The sequence below is a fragment of the Oncorhynchus gorbuscha genome, linkage group LG19 (assembly GCF_021184085.1).
Source record: "Oncorhynchus gorbuscha isolate QuinsamMale2020 ecotype Even-year linkage group LG19, OgorEven_v1.0, whole genome shotgun sequence".
NCBI lineage: Eukaryota > Metazoa > Chordata > Actinopteri > Salmoniformes > Salmonidae > Oncorhynchus > Oncorhynchus gorbuscha.
Window position 1 is genome coordinate 51,773,550 of NC_060191.1, and position 17,802 is coordinate 51,791,351.

Genomic DNA, 17,802 nt, shown 5'->3' on the forward strand with positions numbered 1-17,802 from the left:
CTGCAGCCTCGACCTCTGAATGCTTGGCTATGAAAAGTCAACTGACATTTACTTCTGAGGTACTGACCTGTTGCACCATCTATAACCACCGTGATTATTATTTGACCCTGCTGGTCATCTATGAACGTTTGAACATCTTGAAGAACAATCTAACCTTAATAGCCATGTACTATTATAATCTCCATCAGGCACAGCCAGAAGAGGACTGGCCACCCATCAGAGCCTGGTTCTTCTCTACCCAGTACAGCCAGAAGAGGACAGGCCACACCTCAGAGCCTGGTTCCTCTCTACCCAGTACAGCCAGAAGAGAACTGGCCACCCATCAGAGCCTGGTTCTTCTCTACCCAGTACAGCCAGAAGAGAACTGGCCACCCATCAGAGCCTGGTTCTTCTCTACCCAGTACAGCCAGAAGAGAACTGGCCACACCTCAGAGCCTGGTTCCTCTCTACCCAGTACAGCCAGAAGAGGACTGGCCACCCCTCAGAGCCTGGTTCCTCTCTACCCAGTACAGCCAGAAGAGAACTGGCCACCCATCAAAGCCTGGTTCTTCTCTACCCAGTACAGCCAGAAGAGAACTGGCCACCCATCAGAGCCTGGTTCTTCTCTACCCAGTACAGCCAGAAGAGAACTGGCCACCCCTCAGAGCCTGGTTCCTCTCTACCCAGTACAGCCAGAAGAGGACTGGCTACCCCTCAGAGCCTGGTTCCTCTCTACCCAGTACAGCCAGAAGAGGACTGGCCATCCCTCAGAGCCTGGTTCCTCTCTACCCAGTACAGCCAGAAGAGGACTGGCCACCCCTCAGAGCCTGGTTCCTCTCTACCCAGTACAGCCAGAAGAGGACTGGCCACACCTCAGAGCCTGGTTCCTCTCTACACAGTACAGCCAGAAGAGGACTGGCCATCCCTCAGAGCCTGGTTCCTCTCTACACAGTACAGCCAGAAGAGGACTGGCCACCCCTCAGAGCCTGGTTCCTCTCTACCCAGTACAGCCAGAAGAGGACTGGACACCCCTCAGAGCCTAGTTCCTCTCTAGGTTCCTGCCTTTCTAAGGAGTTTTTCCTAGCCATTGTGCTTCTACATCTGCATTGCTTGCTGTTTGAGGTTTTAGGCTGGGTTTCTGTATAAGCACTTTGCGTTATCTTCCGATGTAAAAATAACTTTATAAATAAATGTGACTTGATTTTGTGAGACCCACCTGCATGTCTACATCTCCTTCCTTCCCTGGCTTGGCAGGGCGAGGGGTCATAGAGTTGAGGGGAAGGGGGTCTATGGGAGCATCGATCTGACTGAGCAGGAAGTCTCCAAATCCAGAGATGTGTACCAGCCTGTCCACCTGCAGAGGGCAGCCTCGGACATACCCAGACACACGCAGGGTCCCTAGGCCCGTGGGGGCTCCCCCACTCCCCTCAGAGCTGTTGGGGGTGTAGGAGACCTGCTGGGCCAGGAGGTGAGGCCGACGGGAGCGGAAGCCCAGCCTCCTCTGCCTCTGTGCTCCCAGGTGTCTTAGCATCAGTGTGGCGTCCTGGTCTGAGTCCAGGGGGAAGAGGCGCGCCCCAGGGAAGCGGATTTCAGATATCTTGGCCAGTGCCCGCCGTGAGTCCACGCGCTTCTTCACTGCCAGATCTGAAACACCCTGACACACAAGAGCTGGGGGAGAAAGAAGTGGAGGTTATATAGGACAGAGATGACAGCAGAGAGAAGTGGAGGTTATATAGGACAGAGATGACAACAGTGAGAAGTGGAGGTTATATAGGACAGAGATGACAGCAGAGAGAAGTGGAGGTTATATAGGACAGAGATGACAACAGAGAGAAGTGGAGGTTATATAGGACAGAGATGACAACAGAGAGAAGTGGAGGTTATATAGGACAGAGATGACAGCAGAGAGAAGTGGAGGTTATATAGGACAGAGATGACAACAGAGAGAAGTGGAGGTTATATAGGACAGAGATGACAGCAGAGAGAAGTGGAGGTTATATAGGACAGAGATGACAACAGAGAGGAGGAGGTTATATAGGACAGAGATGACAACAGAGAGAAGTGGAGGTTATATAGGACAGAGATGACAACAGAGAGAAGTGGAGGTTATATAGGACAGAGATGACAGCAGAGAGAAGTGGAGGTTATATAGGACAGAGATGACAACAGAGAGGAGGAGGTTATATAGGACAGAGATGACAGCAGAGAGGAGGAGGTTATATAGGACAGAGATGACAGCAGAGAGGAGGAGGTTATATAGGACAGAGATGACAGCAGAGAGGAGGAGGTTATATAGGACAGAGATGACAGCAGAGAGGAGGAGGTTATATAGGACAGAGATGACAGCAGAGAAGTGGATTATAGGACAGAGATGACAGCAGAGAAGTGGAGGTTATATAGGACAGAGATGACAGCAGAGAAGTGGAGGTTATATAGGACAGAGATGACAGCAGAGAAGTGGAGGTTATATAGGACAGAGATGACAGCAGAGAAGTGGAGGTTATATAGGACAGAGATGACAGCAGAGAAGTGGAGGTTATATAGGACAGAGATGACAGCAGAGAGTGGAGGTTATATAGGACAGAGATGACAACAGAGAGGAGGAGGTTATATAGGACAGAGATGACAGGAGAAGTGGAGGTTGTATAGGACAGAGATGACAGCAGAGAGAAGTTGAGGTTATATAGGACAGAGATGACAACAGAGAGGAGGAGGTTGTATAGGACAGAGATGACAGCAGAGAGAAGTGGAGGTTGTATAGGACAGAGATGACAGCAGAGAGAAGTGGAGGTTGTATAGGACAGAGATGACAACAGAGAGGAGGAGGTTATATAGGACAGAGATGACAGGAGAAGTGGAGGTTATATAGGACAGAGATGACAACAGAGAGAAGTGGAGGTTATATAGGACAGAGATGACAGCAGAGAGAAGTGGAGGTTATATAGGACAGAGATGACAGGAGGGAGAAGTGGAGGTTATATAGGACAGAGAAGACAGCAGAGAGAAGTGGAGGTTATATAGGACAGAGATGACAGGAGGGAGAAGTGGAGGTTGTATAGGACAGAGATGACAGGAGGGAGAAGTGGAGGTTGTATAGGACAGAGATGACAGGAGGGAGAAGTGGAGGTTGTATAGGACAGAGATGACAGCAGAGAGAAGTGGAGGTTGTATAGGACAGAGATGACAGGAGAAGTGGAGGTTATATAGGACAGAGATGACAGGAGAAGTGGAGATTGTATAGGACAGAGATGACAGGAGAAGTGGAGGTTATATAGGACAGAGATGACAGGAGAAGTGGAGGTTATATAGGACAGAGATGACAGGAGAAGTGGAGGTTGTATAGGACAGAGATGACAGCAGAGAGAAGTGGAGGTTATATAGGACAGAGATGACAACAGAGAGAAGTGGAGGTTATATAGGACAGAGATGACAACAGAGAGAAGTGGAGGTTATATTGGACAGAGATGACAACAGAGAGAAGTGGAGGTTATATTGGACAGAGATGACAACAGAGAGAAGTGGAGGTTATATAGGACAGAGATGACAGGAGGGAGAAGTGGAGGTTATATAGGACAGAGATGACAGCAGAGAGAAGTGGAGGTTATATAGGACAGAGATGACAACAGAGAGAAGTGGAGGTTATATAGGACAGAGATGACAGGAGAAGGAGGTTATATAGGACAGAGATGACAGGAGAAGTGGAGGTTATATAGGACAGAGATGACAACAGAGAGAAGTGGAGGTTATATAGGACAGAGATGACAGCAGAGAGAAGTGGAGGTTATATAGGACAGAGATGACAGGAGGGAGAAGTGGAGGTTATATAGGACAGAGAAGACAGCAGAGAGAAGTGGAGGTTATATAGGACAGAGATGACAGGAGGGAGAAGTGGAGGTTGTATAGGACAGAGATGACAGGAGGGAGAAGTGGAGGTTGTATAGGACAGAGATGACAGGAGGGAGAAGTGGAGGTTGTATAGGACAGAGATGACAGCAGAGAGAAGTGGAGGTTGTATAGGACAGAGATGACAGGAGAAGTGGAGGTTATATAGGACAGAGATGACAGGAGAAGTGGAGATTGTATAGGACAGAGATGACAGGAGAAGTGGAGGTTATATAGGACAGAGATGACAGGAGAAGTGGAGGTTATATAGGACAGAGATGACAGGAGAAGTGGAGGTTGTATAGGACAGAGATGACAGCAGAGAGAAGTGGAGGTTATATAGGACAGAGATGACAACAGAGAGAAGTGGAGGTTATATAGGACAGAGATGACAACAGAGAGAAGTGGAGGTTATATAGGACAGAGATGACAGGAGAAGGAGGTTATATAGGACAGAGATGACAGGAGAAGTGGAGGTTATATAGGACAGAGATGACAACAGAGAGAAGTGGAGGTTATATAGGACAGAGATGACAGCAGAGAGAAGTGGAGGTTATATAGGACAGAGATGACAGGAGGGAGAAGTGGAGGTTATATAGGACAGAGAAGACAGCAGAGAGAAGTGGAGGTTATATAGGACAGAGATGACAGGAGGGAGAAGTGGAGGTTGTATAGGACAGAGATGACAGGAGGGAGAAGTGGAGGTTGTATAGGACAGAGATGACAGGAGGGAGAAGTGGAGGTTGTATAGGACAGAGATGACAGGAGGGAGAAGTGGAGGTTGTATAGGACAGATATGACAGCAGAGAGAAGTGGAGGTTGTATAGGACAGAGATGACAGGAGAAGTGGAGGTTATATAGGACAGAGATGACAGGAGAAGTGGAGATTGTATAGGACAGAGATGACAGGAGAAGTGGAGGTTATATAGGACAGAGATGACAGGAGAAGTGGAGGTTATATAGGACAGAGATGACAGGAGAAGTGGAGGTTGTATAGGACAGAGATGACAGCAGAGAGAAGTGGAGGTTATATAGGACAGAGATGACAACAGAGAGAAGTGGAGGTTATATAGGACAGAGATGACAACAGAGAGAAGTGGAGGTTATATTGGACAGAGATGACAACAGATAGAAGTGGAGGTTATATTGGACAGAGATGACAACAGAGAGAAGTGGAGGTTATATAGGACAGAGATGACAGGAGGGAGAAGTGGAGGTTATATAGGACAGAGATGACAGCAGAGAGAAGTGGAGGTTATATAGGACAGAGATGACAACAGAGAGAAGTGGAGGTTATATAGGACAGAGATGACAGGAGAAGGAGGTTATATAGGACAGAGATGACAGCAGAGAGAAGTGGAGGTTATATAGGACAGAGATGACAGCAGAGAGAAGTGGAGGTTATATAGGACAGAGATGACAACAGAGAGAAGTGGAGGTTATATAGGACAGAGATGACAGCAGAGAGAAGTGGAGGTTGTATAGGACAGAGATGACAGCAGAGAGAAGTGGAGGTTGTATAGGACAGAGATGACAGCAGAGAGAAGTGGAGGTTGTATAGGACAGAGATGACAGGAGAAGTGGAGGTTGTATAGGACAGAGATGACAGGAGAAGTGGAGGTTGTATAGGACAGAGATGACAACAGAGAGAAGTGGAGGTTATATTGGACAGAGATGACAACAGAGAGAAGTGGAGGTTATATTGGACAGAGATGACAACAGAGAGAAGTGGAGGTTATATAGGACAGAGATGACAGGAGGGAGAAGTGGAGGTTATATAGGACAGAGATGACAGCAGAGAGAAGTGGAGGTTATATAGGACAGAGATGACAACAGAGAGAAGTGGAGGTTATATAGGACAGAGATGACAGGAGAAGGAGGTTATATAGGACAGAGATGACAGGAGAAGTGGAGGTTATATAGGACAGAGATGACAACAGAGAGAAGTGGAGGTTATATAGGACAGAGATGACAGCAGAGAGAAGTGGAGGTTATATAGGACAGAGATGACAGGAGGGAGAAGTGGAGGTTGTATAGGACAGAGATGACAGGAGGGAGAAGTGGAGGTTGTATAGGACAGAGATGACAGGAGGGAGAAGTGGAGGTTGTATAGGACAGAGATGACAGCAGAGAGAAGTGGAGGTTGTATAGGACAGAGATGACAGGAGAAGTGGAGGTTATATAGGACAGAGATGACAGGAGAAGTGGAGATTGTATAGGACAGAGATGACAGGAGAAGTGGAGGTTATATAGGACAGAGATGACAGGAGAAGTGGAGGTTATATAGGACAGAGATGACAGGAGAAGTGGAGGTTGTATAGGACAGAGATGACAGCAGAGAGAAGTTTATATAGGACAGAGATGACAACAGAGAGAAGTGGAGGTTATATAGGACAGAGATGACAACAGAGAGAAGTGGAGGTTATATAGGACAGAGATGACAGGAGAAGGAGGTTATATAGGACAGAGATGACAGGAGAAGTGGAGGTTATATAGGACAGAGATGACAACAGAGAGAAGTGGAGGTTATATAGGACAGAGATGACAGCAGAGAGAAGTGGAGGTTATATAGGACAGAGATGACAGGAGGGAGAAGTGGAGGTTATATAGGACAGAGAAGACAGCAGAGAGAAGTGGAGGTTATATAGGACAGAGATGACAGGAGGGAGAAGTGGAGGTTGTATAGGACAGAGATGACAGGAGGGAGAAGTGGAGGTTGTATAGGACAGAGATGACAGGAGGGAGAAGTGGAGGTTGTATAGGACAGAGATGACAGGAGGGAGAAGTGGAGGTTGTATAGGACAGATATGACAGCAGAGAGAAGTGGAGGTTGTATAGGACAGAGATGACAGGAGAAGTGGAGGTTATATAGGACAGAGATGACAGGAGAAGTGGAGATTGTATAGGACAGAGATGACAGGAGAAGTGGAGGTTATATAGGACAGAGATGACAGGAGAAGTGGAGGTTATATAGGACAGAGATGACAGGAGAAGTGGAGGTTGTATAGGACAGAGATGACAGCAGAGAGAAGTGGAGGTTATATAGGACAGAGATGACAACAGAGAGAAGTGGAGGTTATATAGGACAGAGATGACAACAGAGAGAAGTGGAGGTTATATTGGACAGAGATGACAACAGATAGAAGTGGAGGTTATATTGGACAGAGATGACAACAGAGAGAAGTGGAGGTTATATAGGACAGAGATGACAGGAGGGAGAAGTGGAGGTTATATAGGACAGAGATGACAGCAGAGAGAAGTGGAGGTTATATAGGACAGAGATGACAACAGAGAGAAGTGGAGGTTATATAGGACAGAGATGACAGGAGAAGGAGGTTATATAGGACAGAGATGACAGCAGAGAGAAGTGGAGGTTATATAGGACAGAGATGACAGCAGAGAGAAGTGGAGGTTATATAGGACAGAGATGACAACAGAGAGAAGTGGAGGTTATATAGGACAGAGATGACAGCAGAGAGAAGTGGAGGTTGTATAGGACAGAGATGACAGCAGAGAGAAGTGGAGGTTGTATAGGACAGAGATGACAGCAGAGAGAAGTGGAGGTTGTATAGGACAGAGATGACAGGAGAAGTGGAGGTTGTATAGGACAGAGATGACAGGAGAAGTGGAGGTTGTATAGGACAGAGATGACAGGAGAAGTGGAGGTTGTATAGGACAGAGATGACAGGAGAAGTGGAGGTTGTATAGGACAGAGATGACAGGAGAAGTGGAGGTTGTATAGGACAGAGATGACAGGAGAAGTGGAGGTTGTATAGGACAGAGATGACAGGAGAAGTGGAGGTTGTATAGGACAGAGATGACAGGAGAAGTGGAGGTTGTATAGGACAGAGATGACAGGAGAAGTGGAGGTTGTATAGGACAGAGATGACAGGAGAAGTGGAGGTTGTATAGGACAGAGATGACAGGAGAAGTGGAGGTTGTATAGGACAGAGATGGCAGGAGAAGTGGAGGTTGTATAGGACAGAGATGGCAGGAGAAGTGGAGGTTGTATAGGACAGAGATGACAGGAGAAGTGGAGGTTGTATAGGACAGAGATGACAGGAGAAGTGGAGGTTGTATAGGACAGAGATGACAGGAGAAGTGGAGGTTATATAGGACAGAGATGACAGGAGAAGTGGAGGTTATATAGGACAGAGATGACAGGAGAAGTGGAGGTTATATAGGACAGAGATGACAGGAGAAGTGGAGGTTATATAGGACAGAGATGACAGGAGAAGTGGAGGTTATATAGGACAGAGATGACAGGAGAAGTGGAGGTTATATAGACAGAGATGACAGGAGAAGTGGAGGTTATATAGGACAGAGATGACAGGAGAAGTGGAGGTTATATAGGACAGAGATGACAGGAGAAGTGGAGGTTATATAGGACAGAGATGACAGGAGAAGTGGAGGTTATATAGGACAGAGATGACAGGAGAAGTGGAGGTTATATAGGACAGAGATGACAGGAGAAGTGGAGGTTATATAGGACAGAGATGACAGGAGAAGTGGAGGTTATATAGGACAGAGATGACAGGAGAAGTGGAGGCTATATAGGACAGAGATGACAGGAGAAGTGGAGGCTATATAGGACAGAGATGACAGGAGAAGTGGAGGCTATATAGGACAGAGATGACAGGAGAAGTGGAGGTTATATAGGACAGAGATGACAGGAGAAGTGGAGGTTATATAGGACAGAGATGACAGGAGAAGTGGAGGTTATATAGGACAGAGATGACAGGAGAAGTGGAGGTTATATAGGACAGAGATGACAGGAGAAGTGGAGGTTATATAGGACAGAGATGACAGGAGAAGTGGAGGTTGTATAGGACAGAGATGACAGCAGAGAGAAGTGGAGGTTATATAGGACAGAGATGACAACAGAGAGAAGTGGAGGTTATATAGGACAGAGATGACAACAGAGAGAAGTGGAGGTTATATTGGACAGAGATGACAACAGAGAGAAGTGGAGGTTATATTGGACAGAGATGACAACAGAGAGAAGTGGAGGTTATATAGGACAGAGATGACAGGAGGAGAAGTGGAGGTTATATAGGACAGAGATGACAGCAGAGAGAAGTGGAGGTTATATAGGACAGAGATGACAACAGAGAGAAGTGGAGGTTATATAGGACAGAGATGACAGGAGAAGGAGGTTATATAGGACAGAGATGACAGGAGAAGTGGAGGTTATATAGGACAGAGATGACAACAGAGAGAAGTGGAGGTTATATAGGACAGAGATGACAGCAGAGAGAAGTGGAGGTTATATAGGACAGAGATGACAGGAGGGAGAAGTGGAGGTTATATAGGACAGAGAAGACAGCAGAGAGAAGTGGAGGTTATATAGGACAGAGATGACAGGAGGGAGAAGTGGAGGTTGTATAGGACAGAGATGACAGGAGGAGAAGTGGAGGTTGTATAGGACAGAGATGACAGGAGGGAGAAGTGGAGGTTGTATAGGACAGAGATGACAGCAGAGAGAAGTGGAGGTTGTATAGGACAGAGATGACAGGAGAAGTGGAGGTTATATAGGACAGAGATGACAGGAGAAGTGGAGATTGTATAGGACAGAGATGACAGGAGAAGTGGAGGTTATATAGGACAGAGATGACAGGAGAAGTGGAGGTTATATAGGACAGAGATGACAGGAGAAGTGGAGGTTGTATAGGACAGAGATGACAGCAGAGAGAAGTGGAGGTTATATAGGACAGAGATGACAACAGAGAGAAGTGGAGGTTATATAGGACAGAGATGACAACAGAGAGAAGTGGAGGTTATATAGGACAGAGATGACAGGAGAAGGAGGTTATATAGGACAGAGATGACAGGAGAAGTGGAGGTTATATAGGACAGAGATGACAACAGAGAGAAGTGGAGGTTATATAGGACAGAGATGACAGCAGAGAGAAGTGGAGGTTATATAGGACAGAGATGACAGGAGGGAGAAGTGGAGGTTATATAGGACAGAGAAGACAGCAGAGAGAAGTGGAGGTTATATAGGACAGAGATGACAGGAGGGAGAAGTGGAGGTTGTATAGGACAGAGATGACAGGAGGGAGAAGTGGAGGTTGTATAGGACAGAGATGACAGGAGGGAGAAGTGGAGGTTGTATAGGACAGAGATGACAGCAGAGAAAGTGGAGGTTGTATAGGACAGAGATGACAGGAGAAGTGGAGGTTATATAGGACAGAGATGACAGGAGAAGTGGAGGTTGTATAGGACAGAGATGACAGGAGAAGTGGAGGTTATATAGGACAGAGATGACAGGAGAAGTGGAGGTTATATAGGACAGAGATGACAGGAGAAGTGGAGGTTGTATAGGACAGAGATGACAGCAGAGAGAAGTGGAGGTTATATAGGACAGAGATGACAACAGAGAGAAGTGGAGGTTATATAGGACAGAGATGACAACAGGAGAAGTGGAGGTTATATTGGACAGAGATGACAACAGATAGAAGTGGAGGTTATATTGGACAGAGATGACAACAGAGAGAAGTGGAGGTTATATAGGACAGAGATGACAGGAGATGACAGGAGAAGTGGAGGTGGAGGTTATATAGGACAGAGATGACAGGAGAAAGTTATATAGGACAGGATGACAGCAGAGAGAAGTGGAGGTTATATAGGACAGAGATGACAGCAGAGAGAAGTGGAGGTTATATAGGACAGAGATGACAGAGATGACAGGAGAAAGTGGAGGTTGTATAGGACAGAGATGACAGTGGAGGTTATATGAGGACAGAGATGACAGGAGAAGTGGAGGTTATATAGGACAGAGATGACAGTGGAGGTTATATAGGACAGAGATGACAGGAGACAGGAGAAGTGGAGGTTATATAGGACAGAGATGACAGGAGAAGTGGAGGTTGTATAGGACAGAGATGACAGGAGAAGTGGAGGTTGTATAGGACAGAGATGACAGGAGAAGTGGAGGTTATATGAGGACAGAGATGACAGGAGAAGTGGAGGTTGTATAGGACAGAGATGACAGGAGAAGTGGAGGTTATATAGGACAGAGATGACAGGAGAGAAGTGGAGGTTATATAGGACAGAGATGACAGGAGAAGTGGAGGTTATATAGGACAGAGATGACAGGAGAAGTGGAGGTTGTATAGGACAGAGATGACAGGAGAAGTGGAGGTTACAGAGATGACAGGAGAAGTATAGGACAGAGATGACAGGAGAAGTGGAGGTTATATAGGACAGAGATGACAGGAGAATAGGACAGAGATGACAGGAGAAGGAGAAGTGGAGGTTATATAGGACAGAGATGACAGGAGAAGTGGAGGTTATATTAGGACAGAGATGACAGGAGAAGTGGAGGTTATATAGGACAGAGATGACAGGATGAAGGAGAAGTGGAGGTTATATAGGACAGAGATGACAGGAGAAGTGGAGGTTATATAGGACAGAGATGACAGGAGAAGTGGAGGTTATATAGGACAGAGATGACAGGAGAAGTGGAGGTTATATAGGACAGAGATGACAGGAGAAGTATATAGGACAGAGATGACAGGAGAAGTGGAGGACAGAGATGACAGGAGAAGTATATAGGACAGAGATGACAGGAGAAGTGGAGGTTATATAGGACAGAGATGACAGGAGAAGTGGAGGTTATATAGGACAGAGATGACAGGAGAAGTGGAGGTTATATAGGACAGAGATGACAGGAGAAGTGGAGGTTATATAGGACAGAGATGACAGGAGAAGTGGAGGTTATATAGGACAGAGATGACAGGAGAAGTGGAGGTTATATAGGACAGAGATGACAGGAGAAGTGGAGGTTATATAGGACAGAGATGACAGGAGAAGTGGAGGTTATATAGGACAGAGATGACAGGAGAAGTGGAGGTTATATAGGACAGAGATGACAGGAGAAGTGGAGGTTATATAGGACAGAGATGACAGGAGAAGTGGAGGTTATATAGGACAGAGATGACAGGAGAAGTGGAGGTTATATAGGACAGAGATGACAGGAGAAGTGGAGGTTATATAGGACAGAGATGACAGGAGAAGTGGAGGTTATATAGGACAGAGATGACAGGAGAAGTGGAGGTTATATAGGACAGAGATGACAGGAGAAGTGGAGGTTATATAGGACAGAGATGACAGGAGAAGTGGAGGTTATATAGGACAGAGATGACAGGAGAAGTGGAGGTTATATAGGACAGAGATGACAGGAGAAGGACAGAGATGGAGGTTTATATAGGACAGAGATGACAGGAGAAGTGGAGGTTATATAGGACAGAGATGACAGGAGAAGTGGAGGTTATATAGGACAGAGATGACAGGAGAAGTGGAGGTTATATAGGACAGAGATGACAGGAGGAGAAGTGGAGGTTATATAGGACAGAGATGACAGGAGAAGTGGAGGTATATAGGACAGAGATGACAGGAGAAGTGGAGGTTATATAGGACAGAGATGACAGGAGAAGTGGAGGTTATATAGGACAGACATGACAGGAGAAGTGGAGGTTATATAGGACAGAGATGACAGGAGAAGTGGAGGTTATATAGGACAGAGATGACAGGAGAAGTGGAGGTTATATAGGACAGAGATGACAGGAGAAGTGGAGGTTATATAGGACAGAGATGAAAGTGGATGCAAAAAGTGTAAAATAATCAGTATAATATCTACAGTAAGTAATCTGCTAAACATTTATGTAATCAGCAAGGGGAGAGGTTAAGTTGAACAAAATCCAGTGCACTGTGGATAGCTTGTATGGAAGCTCACCATGGGCTGGTAGCCCCTGTGAAAAGATACAGGAGAGGCAGTGGTCTCCATAGCTGTCCCAGCCTTCTGTAGAGTCCAGCACAAACACCAGACTGTCTGCTACCTTCACCACGTCCAGTAGAGAGTGCATGTCAGCTAGAGAGAGAAGGGAGAGGGAGGGAGGACAGAGTCAGGGGTAATGCTATTGGATAAGTATTAGTGTCAGCATCGAATGGTGGCAGGTAGCCTCGGTGTTAAGAGTGATAGGCCAGTAACTGAAAGGTCGCTGGTTTCAATCCCCAAGTCAACTAGGTGAAAAATATGTCAATGTGCCCTTGAGTAAGGCACTTATGCAAAGCAACTTACAGGCGCAATTAGGGTTAAAAGTGTCTGCTAAGTTATTACAATGTAAATGTAAGTTAATTACTCAGAATGCCCCTTATAAATGTTTGGTACAGTCAGATATGGATTAAACTAGCATTTACATTAACTATAAATCAGTACCGATTTGTTATCTATGGAACTTTAGTGTTGACAACACAAACACATTGTAGTATTCAAGTCGGTGAGTTACCTGTGTCTGGGCGGAGGAAGGTGAACCTCTGTTTGAAGCGGGGCATGACCAGGCCAAAGCTGTCACTGACCCCACACACACTGTTCTCCTCACGCACCAGCCCGCCAGCCCCCTCACACCGCAGCAACCTGGTCACAGCCTCAGCATCCACACCTGCATGGAGGGCGACCACAGCCACCAGATGGGGTGGACCATCCCTGCTGCCCAGACGACGCTTCTCTGTCAGGACCTGGACAGGACAGAAGTGACACGTAGCATTAAAGGTAGACTCAGCGATGCATGAAGTAATAGCAAAATCGGGCCGTTTCCACAACAACTAAGAGCGCATCTATTTTAAACTTCTCTGTTTTGGTCCCGTAGCTACCACGTTGTAGCAGATACTTTGCATGAATGCAAAGTCTTGCGTCACATTCATCTGGATATCTGCGGTGCTGCGCATTGGAATTTCATAACACTGAGTCTACCTTTACCTTGTCCGATTCATATCATTGTGGTGACATTGTGTCAAATGCAAGAGTATCTTACCAGGTCCTTCTTATTTCGCCGCAGCTGGTTGGCTTTGTGCCTTTTGTCCATCTTTCTCGCCTCTTTCCTCTGTTTCTTGGTAAGAGCTGTCACCGACACTCTCCCTGTTGGGGATGACATCGTTTAAAGGTGAAGGACAGATCCGGGTGGAAATAAATGAAAGGGCTCGGCTACCAACATGTGCACTAACAGAGAATTACAGTTGATGTAAGGGACTAAACTCCACGGTTAAGGAAGAATCTGATGACCACCAGAGACCAGGCTTTGTGGAATCTAGCTCTGACTACATTGGGCGAAACAATGTCAATACTTCAAAAAACGTCAATTATTTACTGCTTACCGCATACCCACGTTTGTCCTCTGTAGTTGTGTCTTTGTTTGCTGAAATCTATACATTTTCAATAATAATCTAATTCAACCACTGTTTGCTTATTGCTGTTGCCCTAAGATGGCAACAAGGAAACAGTATTTGATTAACGTTTATTGAAAAAGTATGGATTTCAGCAAATAAAAAAAGACTGTAAGTAGAGGACAAACATGGGTTGGCGTTAGGTAATGTAGGGTTAGGGTTAGGTAATGTAGGGTTAGGGTTAGGTAATGTAGTTAGGTAATGTAGGGTTAGGGTTAGGTAATGTAGGGTTAGGTAAATGTAGGGTTAGGTAATGTAGGGTTAGGGTTAGGTAATGTAGGGTTAGGGTTAGGTAATGTAGGGTTAGGGTTGGTGTTAGGTAATGTAGGGTTAGGGTTGGTGTTAGGTAATGTAGGGTTAGGGTTGGCGTTAGGTAATGTAGGGTTAGGGTTAGGGTTGGCGTTAGGTAATATAGGGTTAGGGTTAGGGTTGGCGTTAGGTAATGTAGGGTTAGGGTTATGGTTGGCGTTAGGTAATGTAGGGTTAGGGTTAGGGTTGGTGTTAGGTAATGTAGGATTAGGGTTAGGTAATGTAGGGTTAGGGTTGGCGTTAGGTAATGTAGGGTTAGGGTTAGGTAATGTAGGGTTAGGTAATGTAGGGTTATGGTTAGCGTTAGGGTTATGGTTGGCGTTAGGTAATGTAGGGTTAGGGTTGGCGTTAGGTAATGTAGGGTTAGGGTTAGGTAATGTAGGGTTAGGGTTGGCGTTAGGTAATGTAGGGTTAGGGTTAGGTAATGTAGGGTTAGGTAATGTAGGGTTAGGGTTAGCGTTAGGGTTAGGTAATGTAGGGTTAGGTAATGTTTAGGGTTGGCGTTAGGGTTAGGTAATGTAGGGTTAGGGTTAGGTAATGTAGGGTTAGGGTTGGCGTTAGGGTTAGGTAATGTAGGGTTAGGGTTAGGTAATGTAGGGTTAGGGTTGGCGTTAGGGTTAGGTAATGTAGGGTTAGGTAATGTAGGGTTAGGGTTAGGTAATGTAGGGTTGGCGTTAGGGTTAGGTAATGTAGGGTTAGGGTTGGGTAATGTAGGGTTAGGGTTGGGTAATGTAGGGTTAGGGTTGGCGTTAGGGTTAGGTAATGTAGGGTTAGGGTTAGGTAATGTAGGGTTAGGGTTAGGTAATGTAGGGTTAGGGTTAGGTAATGTAGGGTTAGGGTTGGCGTTAGGGTTAGGTAATGTAGGGTTAGGGTTAGGTAATGTAGGGTTAGGGTTGGCGTTAGGTAAATGTAGGGTTAGGGTTAGGTAATGTAGGGTTAGGGTTGGCGTTAGGTTAGGTAATGTAGGGTTAGGTAATGTAGGGTTAGGGTTGGGTTAGGTTAGGTAGGGTTAGGGTTAGGTAATGTAGGGTTAGGGTTGGTAATTAGGTAAATGTAGGGTTAGGGTTTAGGTTAGGTTAATGTAGGGTTAGGGTTAGGTTGGGTTAGCGTTAGGTTGTAGGGTTAGGTAATGTAGGGTTAGGGTTAGGTAATTTAGGGTTAGCGTTAGGTAATGTAGGGTTAGGTTAGGTTGTAGGGTTAGGTAATGTTAGGGTTAAATGTAGGGTTAGGGGTAATGTAGGGTTAGGGTTGGCGTTAGGGTTAGGTAGGTAATGTGGGTTAGGTAATAGGGTTAGGGTTAGGTAATGTAGGGTTAGGGTAGGTAATGTAGGGTTAGGGTTGGTTTAGGGTTAGGTAATGTAGGGTTAGGGTTAGGGTTGGCGTATGTAGGGTTAGGTAGGTTAGGTAATGTAGGGTTAGGTAATGTTAGGTTAGGGTTAGGGTTAGGGTTGGGTTAGGTAATGTAGGGGGTTAGGTAATGTAGGGTTAGGTAATGGGGTTAGGGTTGGCGTTAGGGTTAGGTTAGGTAATGTAGGGTTAGGGTTAGGTAATGTAGGGTTAGGGTTAGGGTTGGGTAATGTAGGGTTAGGATTAGGGTTGGCGTTAGGGTTATGTAATGTAGGGTTAGGGTTAGGTAATGTAGGGTTAGGGTTAGGTAATGTAGGGTTAGGGTTAGGGTTAGGGTTAGGTAATGTAGGGTTAGGGTTTATGGTTGGGGTTAGGTAATGTAGGGTTAGGGTTAGGTTATGTAATGTTAGGGTTAGGGTTAGGTAATGTAGGGTTAGGGTTAGGTAATGTAGGGTTAGGTAATGTAGGGTTAGGGTTGGGGTTAGGTAATGTAGGGTTAGGGTTAGGTAATGTAGGGTTAGGGTTGGCGTTAGGTAATGTAGGGTTAGGTTGGGGTTAGGTAATGTAGGGTTAGGGTTGGCGTTAGGTAATGTAGGGTTAGGGTTAGGTAATGTAGGGTTAGGGTTAGGTAATGTAGGGTTAGGGTTGGCGTTAGGTAATGTAGGGTTAGGGTTAGGTAATGTAGGGTTAGGGTTAGGTAATGTAGGGTTAGGGTTAGGTAATGTAGGGTTAGGTAATGTAGGGTTAGGTAATGTAGGGTTAGGGTTGGGTAATGTAGGGTTAGGGTTGGCGTTAGGGTTAGGTAATGTAGGGTTAGGTAATGTAGGGTCAGGGTTAGGTAATGTAGGGTTAGGTAATGTAGGGTTAGGGTTAGGTAATGTAGGGTTAGGGTTGGCGTTAGGGTTAGGTAATGTAGGGTTAGGTAATGTAGGGTTAGGGTTAGGTAATGTAGGGTTAGGGTTAGGTAATGTAGGGTTAGGGTTGGCGTTAGGTAATGTTACTTTTTTGACATTGGATGAATCGATGAATTCGGAGCTCGATCCCATAAAAGCCTGGTTCCACTCGATCAGAAATGTCCTTCACCATCGAGTGGAGTTTAATCCACTAATGTAAGGGGAGAGTTTTGAGAATGGTCATCAGACCTGTTGATTTGATTAGACAACACTACCAGGAACTGTTAAATGACTCGTCTTGACACAGAAATGCGTCTCTACCTACTGAATTGTAACGTGATGTGCGATACTTTCATATCGCAAACTAATGACGATGGTCGTTTGATTTCATCAGTTACCATGTGTCAAGGCTTGAAGGCTAAACTGTTACATGAGTGACATTACACGGGTATTTTAAAATATGACATGAAAGTATAGTTTCCACAGATAAAGATTATTCTGAAACATAACTTGAAAGCACGTGTTCGGCAGCACAGAAGCAGCATGTCAATGGTTAAAACCAGCGACAGATAGGCACACATTCCTCCGTCACAAACTTACCCTTGTTCTCCCGTTCGATTTCTCCTTTAGTCCGATGCTTTCCATGTTTATGTCCTTTGTTTTTTTGTTTATAAACCCCAGCTCGATGGCCCTGTTGTTGTTCTGCACCAGACACCATTTTCGCCACGAGCGTGCGACAGCCTGCCAACTTTGATGACGTAGTCTACTTCCGCATTTGAACTTCTTCTTGCGCAGTGTCGATGTGCTTTGGTCAAATAGGGGTGCTGGTGCCATCTACTGTTTTTCTCAAAAAATGCCTGTTGTCATTAATGAAGTAAATGTGGATTCAGGTCCTGCTTTATCTATCTCTTGATAAATTGTCCTTTCATTTTACCAATAACCTCGAAGGGCGAATATATTTTGTCTAACACTTTAGGATTATTTGATCAATAGTTCTGATATGTACATTTTGGATAGATATCAGTGTGGATGTTAGAATGATGAAACATTTCACATTCTCTAGCTATGTCACAACATCATTATCAGGTTACCTATGGAATGCTGTGCAAAATATCTCATGAGTTCACATTCCCCATCCTCCTTATATGGCAGGGGCAGAGATATGATT

At 45.5% G+C, this 17,802-nt stretch overlaps 1 protein-coding gene across 1 annotated transcript in view; it reads right to left on the reverse strand.

Annotated features, from left to right (window-relative positions):
* Positions 1-17,418, reverse strand: part of LOC124006294 (pre-rRNA-processing protein TSR1 homolog) — a 30,439-nt gene extending 13,021 nt beyond the window's left edge. The window contains 5 exon segments of the mRNA XM_046316223.1: positions 1,196-1,647; positions 12,599-12,733; positions 13,152-13,380; positions 13,677-13,780; positions 17,235-17,418. Coding sequence (XP_046172179.1) covers positions 1,196-1,647; positions 12,599-12,733; positions 13,152-13,380; positions 13,677-13,780; positions 17,235-17,352 — 1,038 coding nt within the window. The 5' untranslated portion in view covers positions 17,353-17,418.
* Positions 17,419-17,802: the final 384 nt, after the last annotated feature.